General features: G+C 40.1%; 1 protein-coding gene across 2 annotated transcripts; it reads right to left on the reverse strand.

Annotated features, from left to right (window-relative positions):
* Nucleotides 1–113: 113 nt before the first annotated feature.
* Nucleotides 114–23,686, reverse strand: yeats2 (YEATS domain containing 2). 2 transcript variants are annotated; one of them, XM_061732166.1, is made up of 30 exons: nt 23,551–23,686; nt 23,127–23,229; nt 22,926–23,023; nt 22,717–22,809; nt 21,978–22,211; nt 21,753–21,871; nt 20,386–20,547; nt 19,008–19,119; nt 18,616–18,660; nt 18,367–18,535; nt 17,803–18,045; nt 15,916–16,083; nt 14,841–14,926; nt 13,456–13,641; nt 13,107–13,335; nt 12,738–12,896; nt 11,687–11,811; nt 11,137–11,283; nt 9,125–9,307; nt 7,127–7,505; nt 6,887–7,021; nt 6,391–6,531; nt 5,883–6,033; nt 5,526–5,602; nt 5,327–5,406; nt 4,310–4,514; nt 3,660–3,895; nt 3,455–3,529; nt 3,092–3,165; nt 114–1,906 (listed from the first exon to the last, which is right to left on the reverse strand). In XM_061732166.1, exons 2-30 carry the CDS (start codon nt 23,221–23,223, stop codon nt 1,798–1,800), a joined length of 4,317 nt encoding a protein of 1,438 aa, XP_061588150.1. In that variant the 5' UTR covers nt 23,224–23,229; nt 23,551–23,686; the 3' UTR covers nt 114–1,797. The 2 variants fall into 2 exon arrangements, with proteins under 2 accessions (XP_061588150.1, XP_061588151.1); XM_061732167.1 differs by lacking the exon at nt 6,391–6,531.
* Nucleotides 23,687–24,100: the final 414 nt, after the last annotated feature.

The raw sequence follows: 24,100 nt of genomic DNA on the forward strand, positions 1-24,100 counted from the left end.
TAAAGTACAACAAGCATGTACAGTACATCTCTCCCTCGTTTACTTTAAAGAGTTTTTCCTGATCATGTTAATTCAAAAACACACAAAAAAAATGTTCAACACATATAGTTTGCTAGAAATATTTTTAATATAAGAATATTGATCATATCTTTTGGTTTGCACTGAAAAATGACAATACAGTGTCTAGGTATCTTGTACACTAATTTGGTTTGGTTGTACAGGCATTAAAAGCACTCGTCCAAACATCCACACATGAACATGATGTAAAGCTTCACATTAAACTGACAATCTTATTTGTATCAAAACACATAACAGGCATTCGAAATGAACTTCACTCTCTTTAGCGTGCACAACATCCAGTATTCACACAAATATAAACACACTCACTACTGTTAAGGTTTTACTGTTTGACGGTGTTCATATTAGATTAACATAAAATGCTTTTGAAAACACTATAGTTCACATATCGGTTATACACACCAATTTGCAGCAACATGAAAACCACCTGACCAGCATTAAACTTCATAGGTCTTTGTCATGCAGCTGAGAAGGTTTGGACCAAGTGTTGCATGAGTGCGGGACCCCCGAGTGTCCTGTACCGTCTGATGACGGTGAAACCCTTTGGTGCCGTGGGCTCCTGGCTGACGACCTCGTGTACCTGCCGTGTTTCAGAGTGATTGGATTGGGCTTTGGGGAGTTGGGCAATAGAGTCATTGCTTTGGGCTGCTTGTGGAGCTCCCCCATCTGCAGCAATGTGTAACATGATTTCCAGGACCAGACATTTTCAAACATGATGGTTAATGCCAATAATCAGTTAGAAGATTTAATGTTGTGGCTGATTGGTGTGCACTAAGCATGACATGAAAGATATGATTATGGCTCTAAAAATGATACTTAAGACCGCTTTCAGGTCAGAAAACTCTTGATGAACAGTCAAATATTAAGAGATGGTGCCTTGAACACACAATGACTCAGAGTTCACTATGACCAGTGCTATTTATTTGGTCAGACAAGATTTTTCCGCTCATTTTATGAAGATTTCAATGACATTATTCTCTGCACTTTAAAACGTAAAATTACTTTGTAGTGCAGGATTCTTAAATACCTCAGTTGGAAAACTCTGAAACATATCAAAGGATGTTGCTAATGATTACCGGTCGCCATGGCAATGGCTCTTTCGCTCAAAGCAGCAACCAAAAGAGTGCTCAGATCATCATCTGTGTTTCCAAATAGCTGTAAATTAGAGGCTCCTCTCTGCTGGAGAAGAGAGAAAGTGAACCAGAATTGAAGAGACTTGACAGTAAGACGTATGAAGGACAGGACAACTGTCTGATGTTGTTATTTAGTCCTATGAGTTACTCCGACTTCATTTCTCCTATGAGCAGCAGTCTGGCAGGAAACGCTTCATCATTAAAATAATTTAGTTATGAGGTATGAAAGAGCAGAAGAGCCGCTCTAAATCAAATAACGCAAGCCCCATGATGCAGCATTTCTAGAAACATTAGGAGCAAACTGTGACAACATACCTACGATATTAAACCCGGTTATTATTATTCTGCTTCTCTGCAGCTGCTCTAAAAACCGAGCTGAGCCTCTTCTGTGATCAAGTTAATGAATACAGTACATTAGTTATTAATGCGAGACCTGAGGCAATGGGACTACGTCTAGGTGCCAATATTAACACAGTAGAGCTGTCACTTCCAACAGAGGAGTCTCTTTTGTCACAGCCAGCAGTTCAGACAGCCCCCTTCACTCCAAATGTGTCAGTTACAGGTCAATGTCAAGGCTCATTTCACCTCAGTTGTCCTTTTTCAGATAACCCATGTGTGCGTTGGTGAGGAAGTCACAGGTGGGGATGCTACTGACTGCTTGGTGGATATTCATGACTGTGATGTCTCTCGGCACCCTGAAAACCCAAATACAAGGTTTTTAAGAATAAAACACAATTGAAACGTGTATGAGGCTTGGACGTATGCGGTATGCTCCTGACAACACCAAATCAATGCACGATGTCCCAATTAACCGCTGCCGGTCATCAGTACTCGAGTTGTAAAATAAATTCAGGGGGGATGGTGGATTTTATCATAATGGGACAGATAATTTGTGCTGATTACAAATAATATAATACATTACAAATGATATCACTGACCAAAACACCTGCAGAAATACTGCAGGAATGACATAGCAGCAGTTAAATGCAGCCTTCTGTAAGCTTTAAATATCCACTGGGCTTACATCAAATACATCAAAACACAGCAATTAAAAACATTTTTTCTGAACTTATCAATATGACTCTGTCCTTCACAGGATAAGTAAAATGGATCACTACAAAAACTCAAAATCTTAACAAGAATATTCGTCTTATTTCTAGTTAAAATGTCTCATTTTAGTAAAAAAAAATCTCATTACACTTAAAACAAGACTCATCACTTGAAAAAAAAAAAATTCAACTGTTTCAAGTAGATTTTCACTTGAAATAAGTAGAAAAATCTGCCAGTGGAACAAGATGTTTTTGCTTGTAATAAGAAGATAAATATTGTCCAACTGGCAGATTGTCCTACTTATTTCAAGTGAAAATTTACTTGAAACAGGTGAAAATTGTCATATAAGTTATTTTTTCTGGTGTTATTTTTCTGGTGATGACTAAATGTTGAAATAGCAGTAAAACCACATTCATTGATGAAATGACATATGGGATGGAAAGGGGGGATGGCAGTTTTACAGGGGGGATGATTTGGACCGTTTTTATTTCAGGGGGGATGCCATCCCCCCCTCATCTCGAGTACTACCGGTCATGTATATAAAACGTAGTGTAAACCTGACAAAATACTCCTCACAAGGAGGGAAGATTTAACTTGTAGTGTGGCATGCCCAGGCAAGGCATGCCAAACTACACCTCACGTCAGATTCTCTCACTGGCCTGCGTTGGGAGGCAGTGGTTACAGATGTCATCACGTTCTTACATTAAATGCCCACTTTTCTTTTTTTTCTTTTAAATACATACCGTATGTGGTTTCAGAGAATAAGCACAATGAAGAACAGAACAGCAGCACTAATGACTGTGTAGCTATTTTGAGTTTAAAAAACTGACCTGTTTGGAGGGGATTTGGCAGACGCCCCAGCCAGAGCTTCTCGCAGGATGTCACTGGCAAACTGTTGTGTAGCCTTTAGTGCAGACACACACAGACTCATCATTAGTCACATAGATATTGTAAAGTTGAAAAATATCTTGCAGGCTAGATGTTGACAGAAGCAATAAAGTGAGAGACTACATCCAATTCAATTCACTGTATTTATGCCAATTCACATCAGCCAGGCCATCTCAGGCGATGCTACTTAAGGAAAGCCAATCTAACCCACCACATAATCATCGATTAGGTTGGATGTGATTAAGTAAAATCATTTCCTTTAACTGATTGCTTTGTGCTCTGTTCTGTCCTGTGTAGGGACCAACCTTCAGAATCATGGTTTCGACTACCGGAGCAAACAGATTTTTCTCCACTTCCACCGGCTGAAACATAACCCCGATCTGAAAGAGACAAAAGCGTTGTCATATATAAAAATATATCTGGTGTAGTAACTGAAAGAGGTACGAGCAGTAAAGGAATTGACAAAGACCACCTATAACCCCGCGTTCCTAAAAAAGGAACGCTTCTGACCTGCTGAGCTGCTTCGCCGACAAACTGGGAGGACACGCATGGGCCGAGGAAGAATCTGGGCTCCACGTCAGTTTCTTGCTCCTCCTCCTTAACCTTTAGCTTCTGGCGGGGAGGAGTTACAGTGATGACATCGACTACTTTATCATCCGTCTCCTCAGGTTCGGTCTTCAGCAGAGCTTGCATCTGCTCCAGCCGCTGCGCCAGCTCCTCGCAGCTGCTCAAGGTTGACGGACACTCTGCGGAGACATTCACATGTTGATTTCATGCCTCGTTCCACAAGTAGCAGCTTCAGCAGAGCACAAACAGCAACTGCATGTGTTTAAAGCAAAACTCGGAAAGCTTTTTACAACGTCTGCCTTAAGAAATGAGACAACATTGGAGACAAAACATGGAACTATCTTGAACACTGTGCAACTGAACGAAACACTGAGGCTGCAGATTAGCTGCTCTCACACACAAAACAAGTCTGCAAACACATAAGTGGACCAAGAAACCACACACCCACACCAAAAACCCTGAAGGAGAAATATTGATCCACTGCAAGATGGTGAAATCAGAGAAGGGTGAAATCGCAAAAAAAAAAAAAAGTCTACGGAGAGCCTCCTGTATGAGACGGACTCAAAAAAACCCAAGCACAAGCAAAAGCTCACCAGGTTCATTGTCTATCTGCGTGAGAATGTCTTCAATAGACTCGTCGTCGTTCTTGTGTTGTGGCTCGGGGTCTGGCGGCGTGTAGCCCCTCTGCCGGCACCACTGAACAACCTCTCTGGTCTTTGGGGGTGTGAGGGCCTGCAGGCGGGGAGAGCGGTCCAGCACGTCCTGGACAACCCGCTTCACCGCCACCGCTCGCTGAAGCTTCAGAGACAAATGTTGAAATTTAACAAATACAACTCAAAAGTCCTAAAAACCTTTTGACAAACTAAATACTATTTGATGTGCAGAATTGGCTGCCTTAAGTCATGTAAACACCAGTCTGTGCTACTATTTTACGGTGACTTACTGTGACTACTTTGAACCTTCTACGGTCCAAATAAACCAGTAACGTGTGTATATAAATATCTGCATCTGTTCTTGAGAGCTTTTTATAGCCACAGAGCACATAGCTAAGACAGGGGTGGCCTCTGCTAGATAGTGATGAACCCATTATGATTAGATGACCCGGCAGATACACATCTGACCCGATGGAAAGACATGAGCCAGCAGAAAACTCACCAGGTCGGGATGCAGCTCAAAGACAGATTACACAGACAGCAAAACTGCAGATGTTGCAAATGCCCTTAACACGAAAACGGGAAAGAGGGCGAGCTGGTAGGAGGGTGCTACTGTCCCTCTCAGGTGGGGTTAAATTAAACCTTAAACTGAGGAAAATGCTCTGCAAGCAGAACAGTTTACTTTACTCAACATTAGTTTTCTGGGTAAAAACATTGCTCTGCTTCTCTTATTATCAGCTGAGGAAACAAAATAACTATCATCACTGACACATGATTAAATCAACAAAGAAGCTGGATGATTTTAATACTGGATTATAAAGATCACAATAGAGGAAAACATCTTCTCTGTTCCATCAGCAGTTCAAGTGAAAAGTTCAGAGTCACTTTAATAGACAGATGTCTCTATATATGAACTTTTATGATCACGTGCAAACAAGACTAGAAAATATAAATTACCTCTGATGCTCTGCGCTTTCCGATATTCCAAGAATAATACTGCTCAACTGAAGAGGCACAAAATGGATGGGAGTCTTCAGCTAAACAAAGGGTGGAACAGAATTAAACATCTTGAAAAAACAGCACAAACTTTCAGCCTTTCAGGCAGGTTTTATATGTGAATTCTGAAGTGAAGCACATGGAAAGAAACCTTACTTACTCTTATCTGGCACAATTAGAGGGAACTTCTTCACAACAGCTGTCAGCAGCTGCATCATGGTTTCTATGTGTTCAGTGCTGTGAGAAAAGCAATTACGGTCAGGTTTAATGTCTGGGTTGTGTTCATTAAGACAGCAGCAAGAAGGAGAGAGTATTTACTGAAACCTCCCTTACTATGCTTGCAGACTTGATAAATTTACTCCTACTAAAGGCAATTTGCATTAATTACAAATTCGCTTCAGTGCTACAAGTCATAAAAACAGTTACCCTCTGATGACTGACGGCGGCAGGTGCAGTGAAAACTATTACCGCTTTCCTTATAAACTAAGCATAAATCAAAAGGACAAGTCATCATTACTTGATGAGGTCGTGCGCAGAGTGATCGGCTCCTTGTTCCTGCTTGACGGTGGTAGCTGCAGAGGTGACGTGGACAGAGGTGGGAGCAGGAGCAGTCACCGGGGGGGATGGACCAGATGTGACAGCTGTAGCAGCGCCTGGTTCCGTCTTGACTGCGGCATCAGAAATAAAAGTAGGAGAGAAATATTAGTTTGAGGCAAGGCGGGCTATTTCTTAAAATTAAGCGAGAAAAAGGCAATTATGAGATTACAGTGCAGTGTTTTTTTAATGACTCGGCATAGCATCAAACTTTAATACCCAAATTACTGTGTAAGACAATACAAAATAATGATAAAAAGTATTTTTTCAGAATTAAGTAAAGTATCAAAGTGCATTGTCTTTTCTGCAGTGCTGCAAATCTGACCTCATTCTGACAACAACTCACACAAAAAATGAAAAGAAAAAGGATTGGGGGGGAAATAAGGAACACGGTGAGGAGAGTGATGGAGATGAGGAAGGACCCCTCTCACCTTGTGCCAAAGGCAGGGCAAGGGAGGGGGAGGCCTGGCTGGCAGGACCTGGGGAGGCTCCAGCTCCAGCTGCTCCAGGGTTTGTGGAAGAGGAGGAAGAGGAAGAGGATGGAGTAGTGGGTACTGGGCCTTTAGACACCGCTATACACACAAAAAACACACTTTGATGGATAGCCCATTAAGTAAACAAGCCTAACAGTCAGATTAAAAAAAAAGAGAGAGGGGGAGAGTATGGGAAACACAAAGTTGTTGCTACAGAAATGAGAGAATACTGTATGAATTCAGTTCAGGACAATAAAAATTAAAGCTCCTCCTCACTTTTGTAATGTTTGGAGTTAATATCAAGAAAAAGTTTATTTCAAGATTTTGTGCTTTTTAAATTTGTTGAAAGAAGTGCGCTATAAAATCAACGCATAATCATTTTTAAGCCTTCAGCACACAGATTTTTCATCTGTAATAATTAACGTGGTTTTTCTGCTCAGAAAAGACACCTCACCTTTCCCAACAGGCATAAATAAGGTCTGCAGTCCACCAGAGCCAGCACCAACCCCCAGCTGCTTGAGCTGGTTGGCAGGAATAGTTAAGACGGTCTGCTGGGAGCTGGAACCTCCAGAGTGGATCTTCAGCATTCCTGCTCAAAACACAATTTGCATTTTGTGGCAGAATTTGTATGATGTTCTCTGTGTATAAATGCAGACCAACAGTGAAATGTATCATGAGTTGTCCTTGTGCCTACCTGATAGTGTAGCAGTGGTCTTTCCTCCTCCAGCTGCCACCCCGCTGACTAATGATGCTGCTGAGACTAATGATGCGCTGCTACTTTTGGGTGCACCCACAACAGTCCCTACTCCCGCTCCTTTGGACATGCCGAGGACGGGAACATTGGTGATCCCCTTTCCAACTGTCATGACGGCCCCACCCGAACCCACGGCACCCTTCGTCATTGCCGCAGAGCTGCCAGTTCCTTTGACCAAAGAGGTTAAAGGAGCCGTCTTGGGGAGGCTGCCACTGCCGGCGGCGGCGCTGGCGCTCTTGGCTGCACTGATGACCGCTGCTTGGTTGGCTGCCACCAGAAGTGAGTGGTGTTGAGAGGCAGACTTCCCACCATCAGCAGCCTGCACGGAAACACAGAAAAACCAGTCAAGCAGAAGTTAAAAAGAAAGCCTCAGCTCTTCGTCATTTATTAGTATGAATACACTGCACAAACATTGAATGAGTGGAACTCTCTGATGTCTAATTCAAAGTGATACTACACTATGTATTAGTTTGGAAAATACATTGGAATTTTAAATCATTATTTACTGTTAAAAAAACAGAGCATCACAGAACAGCAAATACTTTAATTATAACTATCTGTCAACCAGGGATAGCACTCATCTGCTTTCATCTCCCCTACTACCTCTGTTCTAATATCCGCTTTTTAATAGAACTAAACTCCCTATAAATGTTTTTTTTATGTTTACTATCAAAAAGAAATATGAACAGAAATGTTGTCTGGGAAGACTGCATGTATGAACATCTGTGATTTTACAGATGTACCGTGGTCTGATGATTATTTATTTATTTACTTTTTTAAACACATTTACCAATATCCGTCTTTTGATTTCAAATAGAGCAAAGAAACTAGGGGGCTTCACAATAAATGAGAAAAAAAAACCTACTTTTTATGAGAGAAACAGCCAAATTATAGTGACATCAACTGTTTTGCCCAATTTGACATCTCGTTTGAAAAAAATAAACAAAAAAAAGCATTATGAATAAAAGATTTGGCATCCACCCAGCCACTAATGCGTATACGATTCCATGCAAACAGTTTAAAAATATGTAAATTTGTGACTTAATTAAAACACTGATTTATTTCTACAAGCTTTCTAATGAACAAGTAAAACGTCATTCATCAGCTGTCTTTTGAATTAAACTGATCAGTGTAAACGGTTACACTGATAGAGGAGATCCACATGATGTATATCTATATAAGCTGTTCACTTCTAAGTAGAAACAAAGTATCATTTTACATCAAATTTTTAAGGTAATGCTTTAAGTGTTCCACCTTTACACAGGTAACATGCAAAGGGAGAATGGGAGGTTAATGCTTGTTAAATATCTTTAATCTTTTGTTATCCAGTACTGTTTAACTCAGAGAGCTGTGCTGACCCGGTCACTGGTGTTTTTGGAATTTAACAGACAAAATCATTTGCAAAAATATTTTGGTTTCACTGAGTCTGTACAAATAGCTGCCTCTCAACATCAGGGCCTGTTGACAGGGAGCTGCTACATTTTCTACATTATAAAACTATTAACTTATTTATTTGTTCAAGCCTCAAGGAAGTCTTGCGTGTATATCCATAACTCTAGCTAATGAGGCGTAGCTGCTGCCTTTAATGCTTAAAAACCCCCGACTTCAAAAACGAGGCTGAATGAGCGCTTTAGAAGTCTCTTTTTTTTTTACATATTCATCTTGCCTTGGCATACATAGTATTTGAATTTATGTCACTAAGTATCAAATGAAGAAATACAAAAAAATAAAAACTTAAAATATGAATCACTGCACAGAATCCTCAAATACATTTCTCTTATATTGTGTCCATGCAAACTAAAAGACCCAGTTTGCTTGGATTAAAAAGAAGAAAAAAAAAACCCTGAAAATGTATTTTAAAAGAAATTGCGGCTTGGCTTACAAAGAGCAATTAGCAGGTGCAATAAGTGAGAAAAAGACAAGGACAATTAAACTCGCCTGTTGTGGAGTGGCTGTGGCTGCAGAGCTGGCGGGAGTGCAGCTAGCAGCAGTGATGACTCCACCTGTCATCCTAAGTGTCGTGGTACCGGGCTTGGACATGTGGCCTGCTCCTGCTGCCGTTACCGTCTTCACAGAGCCATCAGACAGCTTCAACTGAGCACCTTGTGAGCTGCCCACCACCTGCCAATCAAAGACATTGGTTAGACACAACAATAAATCCTCATATAAGCTTGATAAAAGCGTCAAAGCAGCTGAGGTGTCAGAAAATCAGGGAACAATAAATCAATACAAAGTCTACACTGACAAAAAAAAAATAGCTACCCATCTAAAAAAAGAAAAAAAAAACTAATCATAATGTGATCAAGTGTCCTAAGTAAGCATCTAGTGCAGTGTTTCTCAATCCTGGTCCTCGACTACCACTGTCCTGCATGTTTTAGATGCTACCCTGCTTCAGCACACCGTGATACATACAAGTACCTGTGTCATCAACAGAACTGTGCACATAGACATATATAAAGGCTAGATGACTCGTCCGCGCTGCTGCAACGTCGTCACACGGCGGCCATCTTGCCACAGGAGAGCTCGCTCACTTTAACATTGTGTTTAATGGTGCCTGTACTGCAAAACAACCTTAACTTGCTCAATTCTCAACAGATTTTCAAGCAGTTTGGTTTGTTATGAACGTCAGAGATGTATGCATACTTGTGAATAACTATAAACATTGAAAAACGTACTTTTATATGAAAATAACCAAAACGGATAGCTATGACATGGTATTTAAATCAATATTTCCATAGTATTCTTAGTAACATTTACATTATAACATATATACATATATATATTATTACCATATAACATGTATATATACATATATATATACACAGATGTTATAATGTCATGATATAAATACATCATAATGTAATAATATATATATATATATATATATATATATATATATATATGTGTGTTATATGGTAATAATATATATGTATATATGTTATAATGTAAATATAAATGTTACTAAGAATACTATGGAAATATTGATTTAATATACCATGTCATAGCTATCTGTTTCTTGTTATTTTCATATAACAGTACGTTTTTCAATGTTTATAATTATTCACAAGTATGCAGTGTCATAACTACATATCTGACGTTCATAACAAACCAACCTGTTTGAAAATCTGTTGAGAATTGAGCAAGTTAAGGTTGTTTAAGCAGAACATGCACCATTAAACACAATGTTAAAGTGAGCGAGTCTCCTGTGGCAAGATGGCCGCCGTGTGACGACGTCGCTCTGCATTGGCAGCAGCGCGGACGAGTCATCTAGCCTTTATATATGTCTATGACTGTGCAGACCTTGGTGACAAGCTAATTAGGACCTTTAATTAGAATCAGGTGTGTTGGTGCAGGGAAACATCTAAAACATGCAGGACAGTGGTACTCGAGGACCAGGATTGAGAAGCACTGATCTAGTGGACATGGGGAATAAGAGGCATGTACGGGAAACGTCTGCTCAAAACAAAGAACAGAGCTGCCGAGTACAAACACAAGTTTGATAGGGCTTTTGGCTGCTAAAGCCCACCTGTACAGGACAAAGACTTAAAACACAAACATATGACTTAATAAAGTTAATTTTGTCCATATGACACCCTCTCATATCAAAAGACAAAGATTTAAATCACAGACGATTTCTCGAAGATGAGCATTTTGTAGGGTCACTATTTACACAAAGACTTGTGATATTTGATTTTATAATAACAAGAAGTGGAGAAAACTGGCAGCCACCTTGTGATCAACGCAAGCACGACTGTTCACGATTCTCTTCCGACTGTGGAAACTAGACCTTGAAAACGCTTGTAAAAATCATTAAAAGTAAGGTCAGCACAAGTGTGTCTGGACTTGCCTGTGCTTGCGAAACAGTCACACCAAAGTCATTAAATTGTACCGGTATTTAATTGAGATTACACCAGTTTCCTGACCTCAAACAACCCCGCCCCCCCACTCACCTGAGCCAAAATGGCTGCCTTCTGTCCAGCTGTGACGCGGATAGCCTGCTGGGTAGAAGCTGCTGGAGATGATGTTGAATGACCTCCGGAACTGGACCCCCCCTGCTTCCCTGATCCCTGTCCTGGCTGGCCGACCAAAAATGTACCCTTTGAAACATAAACCACAATGGATAACATAATCTATATCAAAAGGGTTCAATGTCTCAAAAGCAACTGCAAGAGCAATATCATTGGAACGTGGCGACATAAGAACAAATCAATGTCACAGATAGAAATTAACTGTACAGGCTGCTACGAAGAAATAATCTATTTGCACAAAACAGTCAATGTCAATTTCCATCAGACTTTTAAACTCATTAAAACTCGTGTGTAAATAGATACTGAGGCTATTTATGACATTTCACTGAGACTAGACCTTTGCATCCATCCACTTTATACCGTTGAACCACTGTGCCGTCACACAAAAGTAATTTAATCGACGAAAATATATGCCACAGTTTCAGTGTGTGTATGACTTTATTTCCTAGAAAAAAATGTTGTCTCTACCCACCTGTGGGGTCTGTTTAAGGATGTAGGACGTGTAGGAGAGATTGGAAGGCAGACTGCTGGAAGAGGAGGAGGAGGAGTTCTGAGAGCCCCCCGCGCCTGCAGACGAGCTGCTCTGGGACTGCTGACCTAATTTACAGACAGCCACATGCACATCAGTCTCAAATCAGACAAACAATACTGATATGCTGTATCCCACATTAACTCACACATCACCTCGCTCATCTTCAACAAGTAGAGGCATCAAACAAACCTTGAAGGCTCTGTACTCTTGAGTTATTACTATTGAACAAAGAAAGACTGAAACAAAAAGACTGCGGTAGCAAATATCTGTGACTGTGAAGTACAAGCTTCATTTTTATTTCAGACGTATATAGAGCAATGGGGAGGGGTATGGTTAGAACTTTATTAATACCAGTATCTATACTAGACCTCCCCATTGATACAGATATTTCTACAGCTGCTGGGTAAATACTGAGTTTCAACTCTTTGTAAGTTGATTATAAATCAGTCTTCATAAGACAAAAAAAAAGATAAAATTAACCCAAATCATATGATCGTATATGGCACCTCAAAAATGTCAAAAGAGAGAGTGGGAGAGAGTGCAAGTGTCACAAGACATTTTTAAAAGCACTTTTTAGGTTTTAAAAACCAAGACATTCTGCTGAGTGTGAACTGACAAAACAGAGTATAAAACATAAGGAAAAAATGCTAATTCACCATTATCCCACTGAGATCAATTACAACATGTGTGTTGCTTTTGGCTGCTTTCAAGCACTATCTAGATTTGAGATTTCATCTCAAGTCCATGCAGACCTATGGTTAAATTGATTTAAATACTAATTTCAACCTTTCTCCTTTTATTCAACTTTGCCCTTGTGCCTCAAATCCCCGTTTATGTCTCTTCACAACAATGACGCAGCACTTGCATCATATAAGGCCTGAAAGCTCATGTTGTCCCAGGTGTGGCAGTTAGATATACACAAATATTGCATCAGGTCTGAATGTGTTGAAATGCAGCTGAAGTGCTAAAGATTTAAGTGAAAATGCCTCACCTGCACCGGACGCTCGGAGGATAGCTCCCTGGGGGATGAGGAGAAGCTTCCCCTTCCCCGATGGGTTCTTACTGTTGGTGGTCAGGTAAAGCTTGGTGCCTGGAGGCAAATTGGCCAAATTGGCCAGGTTGTTTGCTGGGAGCTGAAGAGTAGCCATCACTGGGAAAAAAGTATACACAATGAACAAAATAATTCATACATGTCACTTTAGAGCAGATAACCTTGTACCCGTATTCATATATGTTCCTTTAACAAAGCTCCATACAATATTTTATATAACTTTTTTCCCAGTAAAGAGCAACGGATGTTTAAATTTAAAAGACGTAAAAATGTATGTGAACTGCGTGCTCCGTCTGTGTGAACTCTGACCTCCACTTTTGCCACCTGAGCCACCGGTGGCCTTGGCACCGGCATGCTGACCAGAGATGTTGCTGGCTCCACTGACGATGGCTTTAGCGACTCCCTGAGCCAAAACCTGCTTCCCACCCATCACCTTAGAGACAGAAGGGTTGCCTTTGGCAACCAGAATCTGTCCACTGCTGATGGCAACCTGTTTGACTGACGACTGAAGTGTTGAGCTAACAGGAATACCCAACATCTGTAAAGAGGACAAGTGCCACATACAGTTTAGGAATCCATTCATTTCAGAAACACATTTGGATCAATACTCTTGTGAGACTCATAAGTAGGATTCTGGGCATATCCATTAATATCTGACCTTACTACTTGTGGACCCTGTGGCACCTCCAGCCTGTTTCTGGGCCGACATGGAAATCATGTGACCTCCCTTCACTGCAACAAACTGGTGAGCTGCTGTAACAGCAGGCTGCTGCTGGCTGGTTACTGTGGAAACCATCTGCTGCTGTTGTGTTGAAACTTCCCCAGGCTCCTGCTTGATAATAACCTGAACATGAAAGATAGAGCGAGGGCAAAAAACAAAAAAACCTTTAAATCACTGGAGGCTGATGATATGGCGGCCATATTTATTTAAAAATGCCCCTAATAGTTCAAAGAAATTCCCACAAAAGACTGCTATGACATATGTTGACTATAAATGAGGATCTGTGTCATCCGTTCTGCAATCTACAGTTGGCAGAGCATTAAGAAAAGATCTGGTACTTAAAACATATTTTTAAAAACTAGCATCGTCATTTATTCATTGCATAGATATTTTTTTCTTTCCTCTGCCACCCTGGTCCCTAGCTGACAACAAATAAAGATGTTTTCAAAAGAGAAACCCATAGAATCAAAACCGATGAGAGCACCACTATGATAAAAATGGAAATTTGAAATGAAATAGTGTTTCTTTCAGGGGAAGTGAAGATAAAATGAGCATGTGGGAGTATTATCACTTCACAGCAAGCTATTGAGACATCTTGTGTGAAAGTGAACTGAGCAATTCTCTCCGCAAAGCGTCCCACACCACCCTCCCCCATCTTTAGAAGGATGTCCTATTTAAATAGCTGCAAAGGCACTCCCATCTGCTGAAGATAGCACCTTGGCCTACTATTATTATCACGCTGCTTTGTTAAAGATACAGATGCTACAGGGACAGTCATTTAACAGCTGGAGGACTGGTAAGTCGAAGAAAATGTTTTCGCTCATAAGATATTTATATCAGGGTGCTTGCTCTTTTTCCAGATTAAAATTCCAGACTTTTCCCAGACTTTTTTAAAACTGATATTTTTTTTCCCAAGACCTTAACTTTACATACTTGTATACTTGTGTGCCTACTGCCTACTTCATTGGTTGAGATTGTACCAATTGTGTTTATTAGAAATGTTTGTTAGAATTTTTTATAGGCTAGTATTCAATGAACGAATGCATTATTCACAGTAAATTATGTTTTGACTGATGAAAACATTTCAAAACATGAAAATCACAAGTACATGAATTTCACATTTTCACAATGCCTTTGAGCATACTGTAAAATTCTACCATACATTTTTTCCCCATACTTTATTAAGACTTTCACACAAAATTCAAGACTTTTCAAGGTCTGGAAAACAGTGTTTCAAAATTCCATACTTATTAAGACTTTCAAGACTTGCGCAAGCACCCTGTATATCCGAGGGTGGAAACCATGAGACTCTGCTACCTCACCTTCACTCCTGAGGAGAGGAAGGTGCCGGAGTGAACTTTAGGTGCCGGAGAGCGGGTACCTTGAACTTGTTTGGCAGAGGGGCTTCCTGTAAAATAATTCAACACAAACACAACAAGTCAGGGGAGAGATAGCTGTACTAGTGAGGACATGTGCAGTTCTTGTCAACTTTTCCAACGATATCAAAGCAGCTGTGGAGCATCGTGACAGTTTTGTGTCAGGACTAGTCAGCGTGGGTGTTGAGGTCAACATTTATCTGCACGTCATGATGAAGAAAAGCCCAGTATTGTTCAAGTTTCATCCAACATCCGCTGCAATAAATAAATCCAAAATATAAGCTATTGCAGGTTTGGTGAATCAGCCACAACACCCACATCGATCTCATCCAGAGTGATGATAAGTCATTTATTAGCACTCCAATACTGCTGCCTGATCTAGTTTTTCACTTGTAGAGGAAGCGTAGGAGTGGTCGAGTGGGTGGAAGTTATGTAGGGAAAAGAAAAACAAAAAAACCACAAGAGTTCAATGGATGCAGAGACCTCTGATGTGAGGATGTAAATAAAACATCTATGGTAATGTAAAAAGGGTCTGGTGCATGATGCAGTGACACGCGCAAAGATGGCAGTAAACTATCATCTTTGCAGATTAGTACAGACTATTTACGAGTAAAAAATATTCAAAAGTCAAGCACATACAAAATGTGATGTCTCATCCAACGTACTGCTAATGAAACACATAAGCTCAGTCACCATGGTAACCTCTCATCCAGCAATTATCCTGCCGTCTCACCACACGTCACACCTTAGCAAAGCAATAACAGGGATAAAGAGTGAAACGGAGGACAAGAAAGTCAGGAGGGGCCGTACAAGGCTGGATGAGAAAATACCAGGGATTAGAAAAAAGAAATCTGGGAGACTCTGAAAGGCACTTTTCCTCACTAGTACAGCTCTCAAGCACATTATTCACAGCCGATTTAATGTTTTATGTGGGTGGCTCAGACACCGCTTCTCAATTTCGCTGCAGGTCTGCTCCCGATTTCCAGCAGCAGCACTTTGGCACCAAGTACGAGAGACGTACCTGTGGAGGCAGCAGATGAGGAAGCCATCCCAATCACCTGGCCCGGTTTGTCAACGATAATATAAGGGTTGTTGAGCGCAGAGGAAGAGCTGTGCTTGCTGTGGACAGGGGTGGAGGTTGTGGGTGTGCGGGGCAGTGGAGAGTGGCTTGGGGTGGAAATGGGTGACCCTGTGGGTGAGAAGGTACACTCAGTTTTAGATATTTAAAAAAATTATACAAATAACTAAATAATCACAATTCTAAAATAAAATAAAAAAATCTCTTTGAAAGGCTCAATTGGGGAAAAAAAGTTAAATAATTTATACAAATGTGCCTCAGGGCTTGTTAAGCCTAAGCATGAATATGCCTTAAAAGTGGGAAAATATGTATTATTCTTATTTGATATCAATGTTTGACATGTTTACAACCACACAGAACATTAAGTCACAGATTAATTGTAATGAACCTCTCAGCAGAATTTGCTCAGATTTACAAAGATCTTTGGGTATAGGCCTGTGTTGAAAAAAATCGATTCTCCGATTTTAAATCGATTCTCATATTAATTCCTAAAAATCGATTCATATGTCTAAAGATCGATTAAAAAAAAAAAAATTTTTTTTTTTTTTCCATCATTACATTACAACTTTTGGTACTTTTTTGTTTATGCCCAAAAAAGGAATATTTTGTTGGAGACGAGAATAACTGGTGCCATGTTTTTGCCTTTAAATATGTTTAAAGGTATGAAAACATTAAAGTTTTCAGTTATAATTGCATACATTGTCCATATTTCTTTGCTTTATTATACTGTCTTGGGGTTACATTTGCATAAATCTTAAAAACCAAATTCTCATAAATGGGGAAAAAATAAAAGCGATTTCTTTCGTCCTTTTTTTGCTGCCCTGGATCTGTTTGGTAATTCTGACCCACACGATGTTTCTGAAAGCAGTTCTATCAGCATTCTGGGAGCTGATTGGTCCTTACATTCTGGGAGCTGATTAGTCCTTACAGCATCATTAGCTGCCAATACTTGCTGTTGAATCTCAATATAATACTAGTATTAATATGTTGCAGAACTACAGTCATATCATTCATTCAACAGCTGAAAAAACTGTTTTATTAACAGTAACCCAAATCAATATCGGATCGAATCGTGTTAATCGATTCTGAATCTTAAGAATCGGAATCGAATCGATTCTTGATATTTGAATCGATCCCCAGCCCTATTTGGGTATATACGATAGTAAGCTCTGATTCTGATTCCTTCAAACCTTTCTGATCTTTGTGGCAAAAGCTGACTCCTCATGTAATTTTCCATCCATCCAATCCATTTCCTGTCACTTAAGTTGGAATACGTATCTCTTATGACAAAAACCCCAAGAAATACCAAACCAGTCAAGAACTATGATTTTTAAGGAATTCTGCGTCTGGCTCAGGACCCGTCCACAAAATCTCCCCCTACATACATAAAAAGCAGCAGTCTTGTTTTTCTGTTCTCTAATCTCAGCTCAGGACCAAAGGTGTGAGTTGACCTGTAACTGAAAATGCTGATTCTAAACTCAGCTGCTTCCAGCTTTCCATTAACTAATTTTGTTGCCAGTTATCTTAATAGTGATTTGGCTAAAAACACATCAATTGAAAAAAAATCTTCATAACTCATTATATCGTCATCATATCCTTCCTGTGTGCGCCTAATTGTTATACGTATAGGTTGATTCTTGTGTAATTATTTTAAGCAGCGCAATAGACATATTCTCAGTGCATTGATAACAAATTTGTGTGAAAAGAGAAGTGCAACTTAAAATTCTCCTCCTTTGTGAGAAAATCCAAATTCTCAGTGTTTTGAGAAGGCAAAGAGATCATAATTTCTTCAGAAAGTATGTGAAATGAACAACCTGATGGACAACTTACCAGAAACTATCTTACAGCTCATGGTGATCGGTTGGAAGGACTTCCCAGGAGATTCGGCAGGACTGGGCGGTTGTCCTTGGGGGACTATTTTACAGCTTGCTGTGATAGGCTGGAAGGCAGAGTTGCCATGGGAACCCAGAGTAACCCTGTCACCAGCCTTTGGTCGTGTTGGAGTGCGTTCACCAGTAGTGAGGGCTGAACTGGGACCAAGCAAAGGCCTTCCTGTCTCTGCCTTGATGAAACCTGGAGACAAAAGACCACATTAAAACTTTGTTCCAAGTTAATGAAGAGAGGACAAAAAGTTACACAGGTGATGTTATCTATCTAATTCTATTTTTTAAGATAAGGCTATTCAGAGAGACAATTAAAAATGTGGCTTGATGTAAAAGCACACAATGAGGAACAGCCGGTGGATAAAATCAAAGCTCTGTGGAGCTCTACTGTGGAAAATCTTTCAATAAATATTCTTGGGAATATCTCAATTAGTGTTTAAAGAAAAAAAACTCATAACGAGAATTCTGTACATTAGACGCCATTCTATAATTTTCAAGGCATTTGGTGTACCTTTTGCCAGACAGGGGTCATGTGAGGTCGGGGAACTGGAGCGTCCGTGAGTCTGGGCGAAGGAGGAGGCCGAGACAGGACTGGCTGTCCTGTGAGTCACCTTGGAGGACGGGGGCTGAGGAATGTAGTCTTCTCCGAGAGAATCCCTATGGAGCTCCACGTCAACCACCTGGTACAAAGATAACTCACCATCAGAGCAAAACTCGGAAGAAAAGTCTGAGAAAAATATAGAGGTCCTTCATAACTTACAGTTTCAGCCCCCAGCGTTTGTAGCCCCGTGTACGTTCTGTCCAACTACAGGAACACGGTAGATTTAAAGTTAGGTATTCATAGCTGCTGAACTAAATTAATGAGAAAGCATGACCTTTAACTGACAACAGAAAGAAATGTTAAAAAAAAAATAAGACCCAGCTGCCATCTTTGGTATTAAATGTAGATCTGCAATTTCTTGTTCCTGTCTAATAACAAATATGAAGAATTAACCAGTTTGTTTTTGCTGAATCTTATACAATCAAAATATTAACCATTCAAACTTCATAAATAAAGCCATCTGGGTGTTTAGAGGAGGGTCAATTAAACTGTGTCAGTGTCGGAGGAGGAAAGCAACCTGAACGATAATCCAGTCTGTGATGAGAGCTGACCTTTAACTGGTGGATGATGTCAATTCGTTTGTTGCGAGGATCTTTGAAGTGGATCTGGATCCTCACAGGAAACTCCCCCCAGCCGCGACGCGTTAGATGAAAGGGAGGTTCACTGAGAAAAGACAAATGCTAAATACTTAATACGATGTCCCACCATGTCTGAAAGAAAACACTCTTGGCAACATTTTCTAGCTGCTATTGCGTTTATAAACTCGGAAAAACAATGGACACCCCTCTCTTGAGGAATTCAGCTGATGCTTCCTTGCCTGCCTCCATGAAGGGAAATATATGCAAGATAATGTGTCTATTCGAGTATGCCCTCGAGTAATTCATGAGTTTTCTTCTTGCTTTAATTGATCCCTTCATATACATTCAGGTTGTGTCGAGCGTCAGCAGAGGGTATCAGGCCTGTGCAGGGTTCACCGCCAATGACGACTTAAGTCAGTCAGGGAGGGCTTGTGAGCTGCTTCAACAGCAATGTGAACGCCTCGTCAGCTCAAATAGCCAGGAGGCTAAAGCTCTGGATGAGAAGTGCTGACTGATAAAAGAGATCATTTATTCAGAAGCCATAGGCAAACTTAAATCCTTTGCCACTTTTAAGAGGATATCTTAAACTCTAAATCCAGATTTCAAAGCTACAAAGCTTACATAACATCAAGGAGATTCAAAAATGAACTGTGTGACACAGATCTACATAGCACAATGTTCTGAGCTAAGGCAGAGCAGATTTTATCTATGACAGGTGCGCCCATGATTATTTATAAGTGATATTTTGTTTGATTCATTGCTTTTTAAAGCACATCAACATATAATGTTGCAGACAATCGGCCTGTTGAATTGGCTTAAACTCTGGCAGAGTAGTTGGAGTCATTATCACTTCATAAGGATCATATGCAATGAGAATGAATGAGTTGCATCATGAAAAAAAATATAAGAGGAAGTGCTCTTTTTTTAAAGGGTTTGCTGTTTTAGCACTTAATTTTATCAAAACAGATGAATCACAAATTAGCTTATGATTATGACTTTTTCTTATGCATGTGTTTTTATCCAGAACTGGTTCCTTGTTCACATCAGTTTGGGAAGTGATGTGTGGGAAGAGGTGGGGCACTGAGCTCTTTGCTGCTCTACTGACTTAGAACATGATTAGGTGAAAGTAAATATTGTGTCTATGGGCAACGCAACCCTGCGAAGGAACAAACTTACTGGAACAAGTTTGCCCTCGCCTTTCTGGCTTCTGTTGCTGCCTCGGGTAATGACATGAAACATGTGCTGAGTTTTATATCAAGGGAGGAGACTTCCCTATCTGAAATAAAGTGTCAGTGACTTAGGGGTGCTTACACACAGCTTCAAATATGAAGAACGCTGCACAGGCACAAACCTGACTTCCACTAGATCATTGGGCTTGTAGCTGGGATGCAAGAAGAACCAGACTTTCTTGACGAAGTGGTCAATGCTTGGTTCTCTCCTGGAACCTCTGACGTACACCATCCACTTGTGGGTAGACTGATCATTCTCCTCCCGCTTATCTGGGGGGATGTACCTGAGAAGAAGAAGCGCAGATGAAAAATAGCCAGAGGCAGAGATGGCTGAGACTCATGTAAACATTGTGGATTATGTTAATGTAAAGTGGTTTAAACCAGTTAGAGGAGGAAGAGTTTTATACCAAGCAAGCAGCAAAACAACGACGACAGGTGAAAGGAAGGGGGAAGGGATTAAAAATGACTTGTTGCTATTTGCTTTTTATTTTTCTGAAACTTCTAAAAGGAGGACCAGAGTGAAGGATTAAGGGCAGCTCGTACAGCATGAGTTACAGACCAAGTATCAGTTAAAACACATGACAGAAAAAAGTAACAAATAATGTAAATATTTCAGTCCAGCTTTACAAACAGTAAAAAAACATATTTGGTTAACCCAGGTGAACCTCCTCTCATTTACCGTAATGTTCATTTATATTTAATTATTCGTTGTCTCAATTCTTCCAATAACACACACCACAACACATGAGAAATTACTCATTTAGTCTTCTGACACATTCAGTTTGCACCACATATTTAGAAATTGTCAATCAAACATCCATTTATTAATATGTCCATGACTTTACTGAATAAAGTGGGCTCAAGAAGCTGTCAGTCATCTGGATCACCGTTGGCCCAGGGGGGGAATTAAATTAGGTATAAAGGTATTTTCAACTTTTATCATGACTGGGCTTGCAGCAAAATTGAATAGCAGCCCAACTCTTGAGAGTACAGTATTGCACAAGACCAGTTCAACTGTGATTCAGTTTTACTGTTCGGCTTTCATGTTAAGATTTTCAGGTGTACAACCACATTGATTCTCAGGTCTCTTTCTCCTACTATGGTCCACAGGTGTAATTCAAAAGGTTTTTCCACACTTGAGGTATTTTAATGCTAATAGTTAAACAGGTTTGAGTGCAAAGACAAACATACAAGGAGGGTTAGATGTGGCATATCTGCTTGGACTTCCAACTTAGACCTTGGTTTCACATATTAAAGCTTCTTAGTATTTTTCTGTACTTATATCATGATTTGTGCACGGTGATAGCACTTACATCTATCAGCACATTGTTTTCACAGGAAGTGAATGTATTTTGACAGGTTGCTTTAGTTTATAAATGTGTTCAAGGGTTAATTTTTGATCATGACTCACTAGAAGACCTGTTCCACAATATACTGAGTCAAAAAGCTGACTGCAAGAGTAAAATTTATGATTTGTCTGGTGGCATACTTGGACACGTTTCCCACAACAATAGTCTTCTTTACGTAAAGTCTAGAAGCTTCGTCTCCAGTAGTGAGGTAGGTGACCCTCTGCTCTGCTCCTGTGGACACTGGCACACCAAATGTGTCCTATGACAAATAATTGAGAGTAGCTTTAATAATAGTAAAAGAAAAAACAAATGAAAAAAAGTTTGCAAATTCCAATTACCCCCAAAATTCAGCCAGGTGAACATACTTTGCCAGTGTTGCGTCCAGGCCTGCGCTCTTGCCTGCTGCTGTCTTCTCTCCATGCACCATCTCCATTTCTCTCAGCTCCCTCTCCTTGCTGCGAGAGGGACTCGGACTCTGAGTGGACGAGAGACTGCGTCTCAGAGCCCTGGTTGAGTGGTGAAGAGGAACGAGACGGGGACTCGAGGAACCGTCTGATGGCTGGATGGTTCAATACGGCGGGGTCGCTTTTAGAGGCATGCTAAGACACAGAGGCAAAATCATTACAAATTGCAAAAGAGAATGCAGAGGCTCAAGGTAGCATACAATGATGCAATGAGGTTGCTGCTGCGTGTTCCTAGGTGGCATAGTGCCAGTCAATTGTTTGTGTCCAACAGAGTGCCAACTTGTGAGGCACTCTTAAGACAGTTGATGTTTGGTTTTATGTGTCGATTGGACAAATCAGAGAACCACATAATTGAAGCTTTAGTCAGCCCTTTGAAAAGCTGCTATAGATTCACCTCTAGGCTAAGGTGGCATTGGTGCAATAGCTTGTATGTTTTATAAATTGAATATATTACAAGCAATAGCTTGTATGTATTATAGATGTATATTTGATATTTTTGTATTTCTTTTTTTTTTATACGTTTTACATTGTATTGTGTTTTATATGGACCTGTCTGCAATAAAGTTGATATTACTAATACAATACCATACCACCTTAGAGAGGCTGACAGCTGTCTGCATCGTAACATATAGGAAAATACCTCAGGAAGCCTCATCACTCCAGCACTGGCATAATAATTGGCTACTATGCATGCCCGTAGCTTATCCATCATCCTCCTGGCTTCATTTAGACGCTGCAACACAATATAAATGATTCTAAATGTTGTTCTTTCCATTTTACACACACAAAAAATAAAATGCAATCGTGCATTACTAATACAAACAGGTACATTAAACATAATTCAAACACCTGACTGATCACATCAATCTCATGCTCTTTGTTCTTCATTTCCAAAGAAAACTGGTCCCTAATGATGGCTTCAATCTTCTGTATTGTTGCTTCTCGAGCTTTGAAAATGGTAAAAAAAACAAAAGAGCAGACAAAAGGGCGTGTAAACATGAGGAAAAACTGTAAACTGCCTCAACCACAAGATTCAGAGTTACAACTTACCATTATTTTCTGCAGTTTTGTTTCTCTTTTTTTTGACCTCCGAAATGCTGTCATAGTCTGGATCACTGCCCTCTATTTTTCTCTTTATTCCTGACATGGTCACCTAAAGAGAGCACATACAGGAGAACATAAAGTCATATATCAAGTCATGGAGCAGTAAAGTTACTTGACTATAGCATGGACGTGCTAACAAGGCTTTCCACCGCCTAGTATTACTTCACATTATTTACTTTATTTACTTTTAAACCAGAGAGGGGGGTTTTAACCAACACATTAAAGGCTGTAATGCTGTAGCCCACGCCCTGTTTGATATAAACCTGTGTCCAGTACTGTCACTTCAGCCGCTAGTCCTGTCTGCTAATACAGCTAACATTAGCCCACGCTTACAGACGCCACCGAGCCGGACTGTATGAAACGGACTTACTGAAGTGCTCTGAGTTGTTGAAGTGACCTGTCTTTGAAAACTGTGTGGTTTAACTCAACGTTACAATATCCTTGGTGAACTCATTCAACACTCGTGTGTTTTGCAAATTGTTAAATCTCAAGCTGGCTCTTCTTCGTTGGTGTTTTTACAGCAGCTGCGGAGTCTGATTAGCGCCACCTGCTGGACTGATTGACCGACGAGGTTCCCTCTTGCAGTTCAGCAAAATAACCACTAGGGACCGCTGTTTCCACAGAATAGGTTATGCTACTCAGATGGACTAACTAAACAATAATATTATAAGCTTTTTTGGCAAGATGTTTATCGGTGGTTAAAGATTGGGATCAACAACTGTATGTTCAGCAAGTTTCAGGTCATAATTTATATGGATGGTCTGCCAAAGAAGGTATCCAAGATGGTGAACATAATTCTAATTTTGGGTAAATATCATATACATAAAAATAAATGGAAAAACAGCAAACCCTCCATAGTATGTTTTAAAAACGAAATAAAAAGTTATATAACATCTATTAAGGTACTTTCAAAAGAAAAT

The sequence above is a fragment of the Cololabis saira genome, chromosome 10, assembly GCF_033807715.1.
Source record: "Cololabis saira isolate AMF1-May2022 chromosome 10, fColSai1.1, whole genome shotgun sequence".
Classification (NCBI taxonomy): Eukaryota; Metazoa; Chordata; class Actinopteri; order Beloniformes; family Belonidae; genus Cololabis; species Cololabis saira.

What these genes read in the sequence shown, in the direction of transcription:
- yeats2 (XM_061732166.1), bottom strand. Translation starts at nt 23,223, where the DNA reads ATGTCAGGAATAAAGAGAAAAATAGAGGGCAGTGATCCAGACTATGAC. An exon ending in TCCTTAAACAGACCCCACAG is followed by an intron (nt 11,284 to 11,686) that starts GTGGGTAGAGAC and finishes TATGTTTCAAAG; the next exon opens with GGTACATTTTTGGTCGGCCA. An exon ending in GACCACTGCTACACTATCAG is followed by an intron (nt 7,022 to 7,126) that starts GTAGGCACAAGG and finishes TGTTTTGAGCAG; the next exon opens with GAATGCTGAAGATCCACTCT.